Raw genomic sequence first — 14,010 nt, forward strand, 5'->3', positions numbered from 1 at the left:
ACCCTATGGTTTCTCCTTTCTCTGTTTGTTTTCGGTCGAATGACTGGATATGACAGTTAGGGGAGGAGCTATATAGCAGCTCTGCTGTGGGTGATCCTCTTGCAACTTCCTGTTGGGAAGGAGAATATCCCACAAGTAATGGATGATCCGTGGACTGGATACACTACAAGAGAAATAAATTTATCAGGTAAGCATAAATTATGTTTTTTTTTATAGACAGGTTTTTATTTTTGTTAAACTTCAGTCACCTCTGCTCCTTGGCTCTTCCTTTCTCTTCCTAACTTTGGTCGAATGACTGGAGGGGGAGGGAAGGGAAGGGCTATATATGCAGCTCTGCTGTGGAGCTCTTTGCCTCCTCCTGCTGACCAGGAGGCAATATCCCTTTACGTAAGGATGAAATCCATGGACTCGTCATATCGTAAAAGAAATACATTTATCAGGTAAGCATAAATTTCCTTTTTCTTAATTTTTAACACATTCAAAATGTGTATTCAGTTATTAGGAAACATGTTATATGATGTATGCATTACTGTTATCAGTCAGGGGCTTGCCATTTGCAGATCAAGCTCTGTAAGCTCTAGCCCTCAAGCAGGAAGTCGCTAAGATCCTGATCTAGTCTGGTAGTTGCTTTCTATTTTTCAGATCCTGGATTTTCTCCAGGAAGGTCATAACGAGGACCATTCCAATAGCATTTTGAAAGTCCAAATGCCCTGCTCTATGTTGGTTCTTTCAGTCTCATTGTTCTTTTCATCCAGATGTTCAGACCTTTCTTCAAACACTGGAACAGCTTCCTTTTTTGGTTTGGTTTCCAACTTGGAACCTCAATCTTTTCCTTAAACCAATCATCACATCTCACTGAATTGCTCTCCTTCAAGATACACTTCCTGGTTGCCACCTCATTAGAAAATTACATTTCTGAGTTTAGTGCCTTATCCTAGAAACCTCCAAATCTGATTTTTTTTTTTTACATAGTTTTTAATTTCCTTTCCAAAGTGATGTCATCCACTACTTTATGAACTGTGATATTGTTCTATCACTTTGTCCTAATACTTCTATAATGTTTGATACTCGTGGTGAGAGCTTTAAAATCTACAGCATCTTTCTGCAGGACTGATGTTTTGTTTGTTTTGCATCAGGGTCCAACAAAGGGAATATAGGCCCCAAAGAAGAGGAGAGATTTTCTGTTGAACAGTATTTTGAAGTTTCTGCAATTGATTGGCTTACTATTATCCCAATTGTCCAGAATCCTCTCCGGCTTCATGTGTGCTCGGTCAGAACAAGAAGGGATTTACTGATAAATACAAAAATATTGTATGTTTATAGCAATAATAGGTTTGGGGAACATATTTTTTTTTCGTAATTCTTTGTTTTAATGTTTCTGTTGTCATCTTTACATGCATACAGTGCCTATCAATATATTTTTGTATTTTAGTAGAATCTCTATAAAAAGCAGCCCTAAAATATTTAATAACATTTATGTTGCATATTTTTTTTTAACCTTGCAGGGATAGAAAGAACATTTTGTCCTATAAGTCTTCAGAACTACACAATGTTCAGAAATACACAACTTTAGTATTTTGCCACATTATATTTTGGACCATATTAGATGGGGAAATCTTATAATTTCAGAACCGTTCTTTCAGTAGCTTCTTTGGGAACTCTACATTGTGCATATCTTGGTTGGATGGTTTTATTGAAAGTAAAGTTGAGTGCATGAGACGCAAGAACACTATATTACTACTGCTAGCCTCTCTTAGTTAATATGTGCTTATTTTTGTTTATATCAGGCTCTCCACAAACTACCAGTGCCTGCAAAGCCCACACCACAAAAGCGAAAGAGACCATTAAAAACAAACAATAAGTTGCCTTCTGCCATGGATGAAACAGGGAAAAAAAAGAATGAGTCCAGCAACAAAATTCAGCCTGGCCCAGCATCAGGTAAGTGCACAATTATGTGGCAAGCTATACAATCACAGAAAATTGTAGTGCATTTTGTTACACACTATACATTCACTATGGTGCTTTGAAAGAGTTTCAACTTTTTAGTTAAAGGCTACTTGAAAACTTTTATGGTTTAAAAAGATATTTAAGGTATATAATCCTTTCATTACCCATTTCCCAGTTTTGTATAACTAAAACTATTAAATTAATGCATTTCTTATCTCTGTGATTACCTTGTATCTAAGCCTCTGCAGACTGCCCCCTTATCTCAGTGCTTTTTACAAACTTGCATTTCAGCCTATCCCAGAGGCAGAACTTTTTCTTTCCTAAGATATGGTGAGTCCACAACGTCCTCATTTACTGTTGGGAATATCACGCATTGGCAGCAGGAGGAGGCAAAGAGCACCACAGCCAAGCTGTTAAGTATCACTTTCCTTCCCACAAACCCCAGTCATTCTCCTTTGTGCATGGAGGAGGTAAAGTTTTGGTGTCTGAAGAAAAATTGGATTTCTTTCGCTACAAGCAAGATTTTAACTACTTCAGAAAGCCAGAGTAGGTTTACTCTGTTCTTTCCCCTTTTTCAAGAATTGGGTCTAGCCGTACTCCACGTTTAGTCTCTTCAGTAGGGCAGTGGTGGCTTCCAAGCAGTTAGGAACTTGTGAGGTGGGCCTCACTGCGTTTTCCTAACATGTTGCTTTCCCTGTATAGAAAGCCAGAGTAGGTTCACTCTGTTCTTTCTTTTTTCCACAGGTCTCTGTGAGGAGTCGCTTCCTTTTTTACTGGGTGGGCTGTCCTCCTGCCGGAGAGCTAGAGGTGCAGGTTAGTGACATTTTTTTATCTTCTGGGAAGAGAGACTGGCACTGAGGGGTTAAATTTGTTAAAAGCTGCACATATATTGGGGCTACAATCCTGAGTTCAGGATTTATTAAGGCAGTGTGCAGGCATTTGGACTGTGATAGTAGAGACTGGAAATAAATTCATTGGGAGGTGTTTATTTTCCTTTGGTGGCTCAGGGGTTAAATTATTAGACTAGAAGAAGCTAGTGTTTAGTGCGACTTTTTCACTGATCGCTCCGTTACGAGGGTCGGACAGTGCTGACAAGACTTTTTTCACTTATGGCCGCCTTGTACCTCCCCAGTCACTAAAAAGAGAAGCGTTTTTGGTACTGAGAGGCGGATCTTGTTCAGAGGCGGGGGGGTTTTCGGCTAGAAGCGTGCGCTTTTATGATAGTGGCGCAGCTTCTAAGCCGATCACGTGTCACGTGATTTCCTGTTCATCTGAGACCGGAGCTGTTGCGCTTCAGAAGAAATACTGTTGTTGCATCGCAGTTGCAGCTCCGTTGTTCAAGAGGGGGCAGGTAGGCGCCTCAGCTATACACTGAGGTGTAGCTGTCTTTGCATTGGTTACTGTCTAATTCCTTCTCCCAATTTTTAATTAGCCACTCAAATTGCAAAATTTGCCATTAGTTGGCCAGTGCTTTATTAGATTATTTTGGTGAGGACACAGAATGTCCTTTGGGAGCCAATAATTTCTTAAAGGGACAGTGCAGGATTAAATCTTTTTTGGCCTTAAAATATTTTTTTATTGCAATTATGGACCAGGAACTTGCTCCTATAGTTCAGTGCAAGCTTTGCTTTGATAACCATGTTGAACCTCCCTTGCCTTTTTGTTCCTCATGTATTGAGAGGACTCTCTTACATAAAGATAGACTTTTTGTTTCTGAGCCACCAGTCTCTCAGGTTGATGCTGTTCAGGCAATGCCACAGCTTCCTCCTCAAACGTCCCAAGCCTTAATGGTGTCACATGCAGTGCCCTGCGGTTCCCTAGTTGCCCTTTCTCATAAGTCTGATGAGGAAGATACGTCGGTAGCCTCTGAGGGTGAAATCCCAGATTCGGACAGTATAATTCCTTCATCTGATGCTGAAGTGGTATCCTTCAGATTTAAGTTTGAACACCTCCGTGTACTTTTAAAGGAGCTTTTAGCTACCTTGGACGACTCCGATAACTCTGTAGTTGTCAACCCTTAGAAGTCTAGTAAACTTGATAGATACTTTGATGTTCTTTCCTCTGTGGAGGTTTGTCCTGTGCCAAACCATGCCACAGAGATTATAGTACAGGAGTGGGAGAGGCTGGGGATTCCTTTCTTCCCGTCTCCTGTGTTTAAGAAGATGTTTCCTGTTACTGACTCCATTAAATATTTGTGGCAAACGGTTCCTAAGGTAGAAGGGGCCATTTCTACTCTGGCTAAGAGAACTACTATCCCTATTGAGAATAGCTGCTCATTTAAGAAACCAATGGACAAGAAGCTGAAGGCTTATTTGAAGAAAATATATGTTCATCAAGGTCTCCAATGACAGCCTGCAGTGTGTATTGCCACAGTGACAAGTGCAGCAGCCTATTGGTTCGACACCTTGTCTGAATTCCTTCAGGTAGAAACTCCCTTAGAGGAGATCCAAGACAGGATTAGGGCTCTTAAGCTAGCCAATTCCTTTATTACTGACGCTTCCCTGCAGGTTATTAAATTGGGAGTCAAAATATCTGGCTTTTGCTGTGCTGGCGCTGTCTTGGTCAGCCGATGTTGCTTCTAAATCCAAGTTTCTGGCGACTCCTTACAAGAGTAAGACCTTGTTTGGACCCGGTCTAACAGAAATTATTTCTGATATCATGGGTGGTAAGGAGTCTTTTCTACCACAAGACAAGAAAAATAGACCGAAAGGAGGTCTAGAGTAATTTTCGTTCCTTTCGTAATTTCAGAGTAAAGTCTTGCCCTTCTTCCAAGCAGGAACAGTCCAAGTAGTCATGGAAACCAAGTCAGTCTTGGAACAAGAGGAAGCAATCAAAGAAACCCGCAGCTGACTCAAAATCAGCATGAAGGGTTTGCCCCTGATCCTGGATCGGATCATGTGGGGGCAGACTTTCTCAGTTTTCTCAAGCCTGGATACGAGATTTCCCAGATCCCTGGGCTGTGGACATAGTATCTCAGGGTTACAAATCGGAATTCAAGACTTTCCCTCCCAGGGGCAGGTTCCACCTCTCAAGATTATCTGCAGACCTGATAAAAAGAGAGGCATTCTTGAAATGTGTACATTTCCTTAGGAGTGATAGTTCCAGTCCCAGTACAGTAGTAGGTTTCTATTCCATCCTGTTTGTGGTTCCCAAAAAAGAGGGAACTTTCCGACCTATTCTAGACCTAAAGTGTCTAAACAAGTTTCTCAGAGTACCATTCTTCAAGATGGAAATTATCCGTTCCATTCTTCCTTTAGTGCAAGAGGGTCAGTTCATGACGACCATAGACCTGAAGGATGCGTACCTTCATGTTCCCATTCACAGGCATCATTACAAATTTCTGAAATTTGCCTTTCTGGACAAACATTTTCAGTTTGTGGCTCTTCCGTTAAGCCTTGCCACAGCTCCCAGATTTTTCTCAAAGGTTCTGGGGGCTCTCTTGGCAGTGATCCGGTCCAGGTGAATTGCAGTGGCACCCTACCTGAAAGACATATTGGTTCAGTCGCCATCTTTTCAACAAGCAAAATCTCACACAGAGATCTTGTCTATTCTATATTCCCATGGATGGAAAGTGAATCTAGAAAAGAGTTCCCTTGTTCCAGCTACAAGGGTAGTTTTCTTAGGGACCATAATAGATTCCCTATCGATGAAAATATTTCTGACAGAGGTCAGGAGAGCCAAACTTCTTGCCTCTCTCTCCAGTCTACTGTTCGACCAACAGTGACTCAATCTATGGAGGTAATTGGTCTGATGGTTGCTTCTATTGACATCATTCCCTTTGCTCGGTTCAATTTGAGAGCTCTGCAGTTATGCATGCTCAGTCAATGAAACGGGGACCATGCAGATCTGTCTCAGAGGATAGATCTAGATCAGTCGACGAGAGACTCTCCCGTGGTGGCTGTCTCAGGAACATCTGTCTCAGGGCACATGCTTTCGAAGACCTTCCTGGGTGATTGTGACCAAGGACGCCAACCTGCGTGGCTGGGGAGCAGTCTGGGACTCATTAAAGGCCCAGGGACTTTTGACTCGGGAGGAGTATGCTCTCCCCATTAACATCTTGGAGTTGAGAGCGATTTTCAATGCTCTGATGGCTTGGCCTCAGTTGTCCTCTGCCCGGTTTATCAGGTTCCAGTCAGACAACCTAACCTCAGTGGCTTACATCAACCACCATGGAGGAACTTGGAGTTCCTTAGCCATGAAGGAGGTGGCTCAGATTGTTCAGTGAGCGGAAGCTCACAATTGCTGTCTATGTGCCTTCCATATTCCAGAAGTGGACAACTGGGAAGTGGATTTCCTGAGCCGACAGACCTTTCATCCCGGGGAGTGGGAACTCCATCCGAAGGTATTTTCCAACTTAACACTCAAATAGGGGGTGCTGGAGTTGGATCTGATGGCGTCTCGGCAGAATGCCAAGCTTCCAAGGTACGGTTCAAGGTCAAGAGATCCACAGGCCGCTCTGATAGGTATGCCAGCCTGAAATCCCAAAAGGACCGCCAGAGCATCTGTTTCGTCAGTTTGCTCTCCTTCCACGAGTAATTGCTTGTATCAAACAGGAGAGAGCGTTGGTGATTCTAATAGCCCCTGCATGGCCTCGCAGGATCTGGTATGCAGACCTAGTGGAGATGTTGTCTCTCCCACCTTGGAGACTGCCTCTGAGGAAGGACCTTCTGATTCAGGGTGCCTTCCTTCATCCAAATCTTGTTTTTCTGAAGCTGACTGCTTGGAGATTAAATGCTTAGTGCTGTCTAACCATGGGATTTCTGAGTCGGTCATTGAGACCATGATTCAGGCTTGCAATCCTGTTACTAGAAAGATTTACCATAAGATATGGCGTAAATATCTTTATTGGTGTGAATCCAAGGTCTACTCTTGGAGTAGGGTCAGGATTCCTAGGATTTTGTCTTTTCTCCAGGAAGGTATGGAAAAGGGTTTGTCGGTCAGTACCCTGAAGGGTCAGATTTCTGCATTATCTATTTTGCTACATAAGCGTCTGGCGGACGTACCAGATGTGCAATCTAGTTTGTCAGGCCTTGGTCAGAATCAGGCCTGTGTTTAAGTCTGTTTCTCCTCCTTGGAGTCTTAATTTTGAAGCAGGCTCCGTTTGAGCCATTACATTCCGTATATATTAAGTTGTTATCTTGGAAGGTTTTGTTTCTTATTGCTATCTATTCTGCTCGGAGAGTCTCGGAACTCTCAGCTTTGCAGTGTGATTCGCCTTATATTTCATGCCGATAAGGCGGTTCTTCGTACTACTTGTCTTGGATGAATAATTACAATTCTTAGTATTAAAATATAACTTTTATTAATTCAAATTTACACACAATAAAATAGGAAAATAAAGTTAAAAACACACTCAGAAGCCAAACATTAACTGAAGTGGTCTGTATTACTTGTAATAGCTCTAACAGGCTACTGTGGTAGTTGGATGTGGTTAATGAAATAGCTAATAGGAGGGAAAATAATAACAGTATAGCTCATATAACAGAGAGGTAAATTAGGGCTCATCAGGGGATTATATCCTGTTATCGATGATCCTGTAATTATATTTGACTTATTCCGTATTAAAGTTAGCTTAGTTGTACCATCCCTTCAGTAGCTAAGAATTCTTTTTTCTCTTGTAAGGTGTATCCAGTCCATGGATTCATCCTTTACTTGTGGGATATTCTCCTTCCCTACAGGAAGTGGCAAAGAGAGCATACAGCAGAGCTGTCCATATAGCTCCCCCTCTAGCTCCACCCCCCAGTCATTCTCTTTGCCGGCTCTAAGCACTAGGGTCTCTCTCGGGAGGGTAAAGTGAATGTGGTGTTAGAAAATCTACCATAAGATATGGCGGAAATATCTTTGTTGGTGTGAATCCAAGGGTTACTCATGGAGTAAGATTAGGATTCCCAGGATATTGTCTTTCCTCCAAGAAGGATTGGAGAAAGGATTGTCAGCTAGTTCCTTAAAAGGACAGATATCTGCTCTGTCTATCCTGTTACACAAGCGTCTGGCAGAGGTACCAGATGTTCAAGCGTTTACTCGGGCTTTAGTCAGAATCAAGCCTGCCATGGAGTCTAAATCTAGTTCTTTCAGTTCTTCAAGGGGTTCCGTTTGAACCTTTACATTCCATGGATATTAAGTTATCATCTTGGAAAGTTTTGTTTTTGGTAGCTATCTCTTCTGCTCGGAGAGTCTCAGATAAGGTAGTTTTGCGTACCAAACCTGTTTTTCTTCCTAAAGTTGTTTCTAACAAGAATATTAACCAGGAAATAGTTGTTCCTTCTCTGTGTCCTAATCCTTCTTCGAAGAAGGAACGTCTGTTACACAATCTTGATGTAGTTCGTGCTTTAAAGTTCTATTTACAAGCAACTAAGGATTTCAGACAAACATCTTCCTTGTTTGTTATCTATTCTGGTAAGAGGAGAGGTCAGAAAGCGACTGCTACCTCTCTTTCCTTTTGGCTGAAAAGCATCATCAGTTTGGCCTATGAGACTGCTGGCCAGCAGCCTCCTGAAACTATTACTGCTCATTCTACCAGAGCAGTGGCTTCCACATGGGCTTTTAAAAATGAGGCTTCTGTTGAACAGATTTGTAAGGCAGTGACTTGGTCTTCACTGCATACTTTTTCCAAATTTTCCAAATTTGATACTTTTGCTTCTTCGGAGGCTATTTTTGGGAGAGAGGTTTTACACGCAGTGGTGCCTTCCGTTTAAGGTACCTGTCTTGTTCCCTCCCTTCATCCGTGTCCTAAAGCTTTGGTATTGGTATCCCACAAGTAAAGGATGAATCCGTGGACTGGATATACCTTACAAGAGAAAACAGAATTTATGCTTACCTGATAAATTACTTTCTCTTGTGGTGTATCCAGTCCACGGCCCGCCCTGGCGATTAAGTCAGGTAATATTTTTTTGGTTAAACTACAGTCACCACTGCACCCTATGGTTTCTCCTTTTTCTTCCTAACCTTCGGTCAAATGACTGGGGGGTGGAGCTAGAGGGGGAGCTATATGGACAGCTCTGCTGTGTGCTCTCTTTGCCACTTCCTGTAGGGAAGGAGAATATCCCACAAGTAAAGGATGAATCCGTGGACTGGACACACCACAAGAGAAAGTAATTTATCAGGTAAGCATAAATTCTGTTTCTTTTTTTTTCAAGACCCAGTGCCATGATACCACAAACCTAACAACCCTATTTTTTTGCTTGGTCTGAAAATTTCTGAAGAAATCTAAAACTAGATTGCTGTAATGTTTAGCAAAGTGACTAAAATGTGTGTGTACTTTTATTCCTGATTGTAGTCAAACTTTAAAGTGTTGTAAAAAGTAATCACACACACATATACAACACGAGCACACACACAAGTCACAACCCAATAAACACGGTGTTGCGACCCAGTAATGTGTCCGACCCGTGGTTTAAAGAACCCTGCACTAAAGCACCAGTTCAATTGCAATGTATTGATTAACTGGAAAATAAAGCAATTTTTAAAGTTTTATAATATATTGCAGCGGTTAAAAGTTGCATTGCAAATTAGCTGCAAAGAATAAAAAGACATTTTAAGTTTTTAAAATCTATTGAATACATTTTCTTTTCTTTGCATTTGGTCTAACAGACCTATTCGATCATTTTATATTACACAAGTCAGTGTTTGGTGCTCCACGGTCTATTAATTCCCAGTCTGTCCTGCCCTTTCCTTATGTTTTAGACAGGCTCTCAGGACATATCACATTTAATCTATAAGCAAAATTTACCTCAGCTCTGACGAGAATTTAAAGAGCTAAATCAAATGCGACTGGCAGGACTGAGCAGGGTTTAAAGGGACATTTTACTCCCAGAATATTTATTGTTTAAAAAGATAATACTTTTATTACCCATTCCCCAATTTTGCATAACCAACACGGTTATATTAAAGGGACACTCAAATCAAAATTGTACTTTTATAATTAAGATAGAGCATGTAATTTCTTTCCAATGGCATGGAGAGTCCACAAATCCATTCTTATTACTAGTGGGAATTCAACTCCTGACCACCAGGAGGAGGCAAAGGAAACCCCAGCAAAGCCTTAAGTATTCCTCCCACTTCCCATAATCCCCCAGCCATTCTTTACCTTTGTGTATCTAGGAGGTGTGCGAAGATGGTGCTCTGAAGAAAATCCAATTTGATCCTCTAATGGGTAGTTTACCTGCAAGCAAGGATTGGTGTAATGCTGTGTCCATGTAATCCTCTTGAGTATGAGTTTTTGTAGATTTTGAAGGTCAGCAGGGTAGTCCTTGTTTCTCCTTCAACACTTTATGCTAACCCCCTTATGGTTACTCTTCTTTTTCCTTTTCCTTCCTAAAATAGGGAGAGTCCGCTTCATTCCTTACTGTTGGGAAATACAACACCTGGCCACCAGGAGGAGGCAAATACACCCCAGCCAAAGGCTTAAATATCCCTCCCACTTCCTCATTACCCCACTCATTCTTTGCCTTTCGTCACGTTGGGAAGTGGCAGAGAAGTGGCAGTAGATTCGGAGAGTCCTGAAAAAGGGTATCTACCCTTCGAGATAGGACTGGAGTTTTAAGTAGTCATGTCAACCTCTCAGTGAGAGTATTGATGAAAGTTAGAGTCTGGAGATGTAGGGAAAGTTTTTCTACAAAACCATCCAGACTACTGCTAACAGCTCCTAAGCAATCAGTGTTGACGAGTTTCACTGCCTGCTTTCTGTTAATCAAGTCCATGTCAGGAGTGCTACTATAAGACTGTCACACTTGAGAGGCTGTGTTTTGTTCCACAGCATGGATCCTGGAGGTAAGATAGTTTCAAATTTTACACATAAAACGCTATAACAGGGTCACAGTGTGGCTCCTTTATACCTTGATAGGATCCAGGGTTAATATCCTCTGAAGGGGGTCTATTGAACAATTGGGGTTAATTAATCAGTGCATTCATTGTTTACATGCTGCTTTGTGGGATTTTTATCCTGGGCTGATAGACTGTGTGTTTTTGGCTGGAACAAACAAGTTACTTGCTGTACTTGTAATAACAGGGGAAGTACTGTCTTGCACTCCATGTGACCGGGTGTGGTCTATGTTAATTTCCTCCATTCCGGCTGAGACTTGAACCTGAGGAGAGCGTTTCCTCTTAACTGTCTGGGTCTAGGAGGTGGTGAGTGCCCCAGCCATTGGGAATATAAAGGTGCAGTTTTCTATCATCAAAAACGTTTTCTTTCTAATGACATGGTGAGTCCACGGATCATCTAATTACTATTGGGAATATCACTCCTGCCCAGCAGGAGACGGCAAAGAGCACCACAGCAAAGCTGTTAAATATCATCTCCCTTCCTTCCAACCCCAGTCATTCTCTTTAACTACGTTAGAGCAAGGAAGTGGTAAAATTTAGGTGTTAGAAAGAAGAGTCTTCAAGCAAGATTTTATTATTTTTTCAGCAGTGCAAGATTGTGCTGCTTTGTCCTAGGGTGTAGCCGTAGTCCATATCAGTCTCTTCAGTAGAGCAGTGGTGGCTTTTAAGCAATGGGAACTTGTGGGGTACAATCCTCACTGCGCCTCCCATATATTTAATGCTGCCCTAACTTTGAAAGCCCGAGTAAGATTGCTCAGTCTTTGTTTTCTTCCACAGGTCCATGTGAGGTTACATGCCTCTCAAACCTAGTGAGCTGCCTTGCTGCCTGGCAGATTTCTAAAGGTAAGTGCTAACTTTATATTTTCTGGGAGCATATACAGAGAAAAGATGGCACTTTAAAGTTACTATTATGGGACATAAGACACCCTCCTTTGGAAAAGGGATAATTTTATTATGGGCAGTATGGCAGGCACTGGGGACGAGGAGACTTAGGCTCAGTGGTGGTGTTTTAATTTTTATTATATTCCCGACGGCTTTACAATACAATTAGCCGACCAGGAGGTTAATTTTGTAACGCCCACAATGGGTGGGGTTAGCTGAGGCGGCAATTTTCTGTTGCACGCTTTTTCCCTACACTTCCTGTTTTTCCTGGAGCGGAGATAGCTTGGTCACAGATTATTAGCAGTGTTGCGGTTACCAGACTGCAATTTACAGAGAGATAGAAGTTGAGTCCGGATTATCTATCTGACTATTCACTCAGTCAGTCAGGCAGGTAAGCACCTCAGCAAAGCTAAAGCTGAGGTGTAGAGGTTGTCTGGAGTGTTTTTGTGATACGTTATTATTTTACTGCAGAAAAATAAAGCAGTTTCGTTTTAAAATTTAAAGGAACAGTAAAGTTTTTTGTTTTTTGTGTGGTATTTTCTAAATAAAATATCAGTTTATTTGTTCTGTTTATTTGTGAATAAAGATGGACCAAGAGGCCCTGCAGGATGTTACATGTTCTTTATGTTTTGATGCTAACGTGGAACCACCAATCCCTTTCTGTTCCTCATGTATTGAGAGAACTTTGCATTACAGGGATAGACTTTTTTTCTGAGCCAACATTGTCTAGGGCGGATGCTGTTCAGGAGTCTTCTGACAATGTTCAAGATATGCCGCAGCTTTCTCCTCAAGTGTCCACACATCCAGTGCCCTGTGCTTCCTCTCTTACTCCACCTGGAGTTACGTTGCAAGACATCGCTTCCCTCATGTCCTCTGTGGTATCTGATGTGTTGTCAGCTTTTCCCATGCTGCAGGGAAAACGCAAGAGGAAATGTAAAGAATCAGTGAGTAAGGTTGCTGACACAGTCGTGGCTATTCCAAATGTCCCCTGCCAGAAATCTGAGAAGGAAGATACTTCGGTAGCATCTGAGGGTGAAATTTCAGACTCAGTGTAATTCCTTCTGCTGATACTGAAGTTGTATCCTTCAGGTTTAAGCTGGAGCATCTCAGTTTGTTACTTAAGGAGGTTTTGGCTACCTTGGACAACTCCAACATTACTGTCGTAGTCAATCCTAAGAAGTCTAGTAAGCTAAACAAGTATTTTGATGTACCTTCCATTGTTGTTTTTTCCTGTACCAGATCGAGCTACAGAAATTATTGCTAGGGAATGGGAGAGACCGGGTATCCCTTTTTCTCCATCCCCTATATTTAAGAAGATGTTTCCTATAGCAGACTCTATCAAAGAATCTTGACAGACGGTCCCCAAGGTGGAAGGGGCAATTTCCACGCTATCTAAGAGGACCACTATTCCCATAGAAGATAGTTGTTCCTTTAAAGATCCTATGGATAAGAAGTTGGAGGGGTTACTCAAGAAGATGTATGTACACCAGGGTTTACAATGACAACCTGCGGTGTGTATTGCTACCGTCACTAGTGCGGTGGCATACTGGTTTGATGCATTGTCTGATTCTATTCGGACATACACTCCCCTTGAAGAGATCCAGGATAGGATCAAGGCCCTTAAGTTGGCCAATTCCTTTATTACGGATGCTTCCCTACAGGTTATTAATCTGTGAGATTTCCAGGTTTGCCGTACTGGCCCGCAGAGCTTTATAGTTAAAATCTTGGTCTGCGGATGTGTCATCTAAATCTAAGCTTGTTTGGGCCGGGATTGATGGAAATTATTTATTACATTACGGGAGGAAAGGGCCATTTCCTCCCTCATAAGAGGAATAAGCAGAAAGGACATCAGAGTAATTTTCATTCCTTTCGTAACTTCAAGGGTATGCCTTCCTCTCCTTCTTCCAAGCAGTAACAGTCCAAGCCTTCCTGGGGGCCCAACCAGTCTTGGAACAAGGGAAAGCAATCCAAGTAGCCCACTATTGACTCAAAAGCAGCATGAAGGGTCTGCCCCAGATCTGGGACCGGATCTTGTGGGGGTCAGACTTTCTTTCTTTGCTCAGGCTTGAGTTCGGGATGTTCAGGATCCCTGAGCGGTGGACATTGTGTCCCAAGGATACAAACTAGAGTTTAAGACCTTCCCTCCCAGGGGCAGGTTTCTGCTTTCAAGATTATCTGTAAACCAGATAAAAAGAGAGGCATTCTTAAACTGTGTGTTCGGGACCTTTCCGACCTGGGAGTGATAGTTCCTGTCCCAATGCAGGAACATGGTCTGGGGTTTTACTCCAATCTGTTCGTGGTTCCCAAAAAAGAGGGAACCTTCAGACAAATTCTAGATCTCAAAAGTCTAAACAAATTCCT

General features: G+C 42.1%; 1 protein-coding gene across 3 annotated transcripts in view; it reads left to right on the forward strand.

Moving 5' to 3' along the window:
- TCOF1 (treacle ribosome biogenesis factor 1) overlaps positions 1–14,010 on the forward strand; it is a 312,533-nt gene that overhangs the window by 222,054 nt on the left and 76,469 nt on the right. For all 3 annotated transcript variants that reach the window (XM_053718654.1, XM_053718656.1, XM_053718655.1), the window contains one exon: positions 1,788–1,938. In XM_053718654.1, coding sequence (XP_053574629.1) covers positions 1,788–1,938 — 151 coding nt within the window. The remainder of the gene's footprint in view (positions 1–1,787; positions 1,939–14,010) is intronic.

The sequence above is a fragment of the Bombina bombina genome, chromosome 6 (assembly GCF_027579735.1).
Source record: "Bombina bombina isolate aBomBom1 chromosome 6, aBomBom1.pri, whole genome shotgun sequence".
Classification (NCBI taxonomy): domain Eukaryota; kingdom Metazoa; phylum Chordata; class Amphibia; order Anura; family Bombinatoridae; genus Bombina; species Bombina bombina.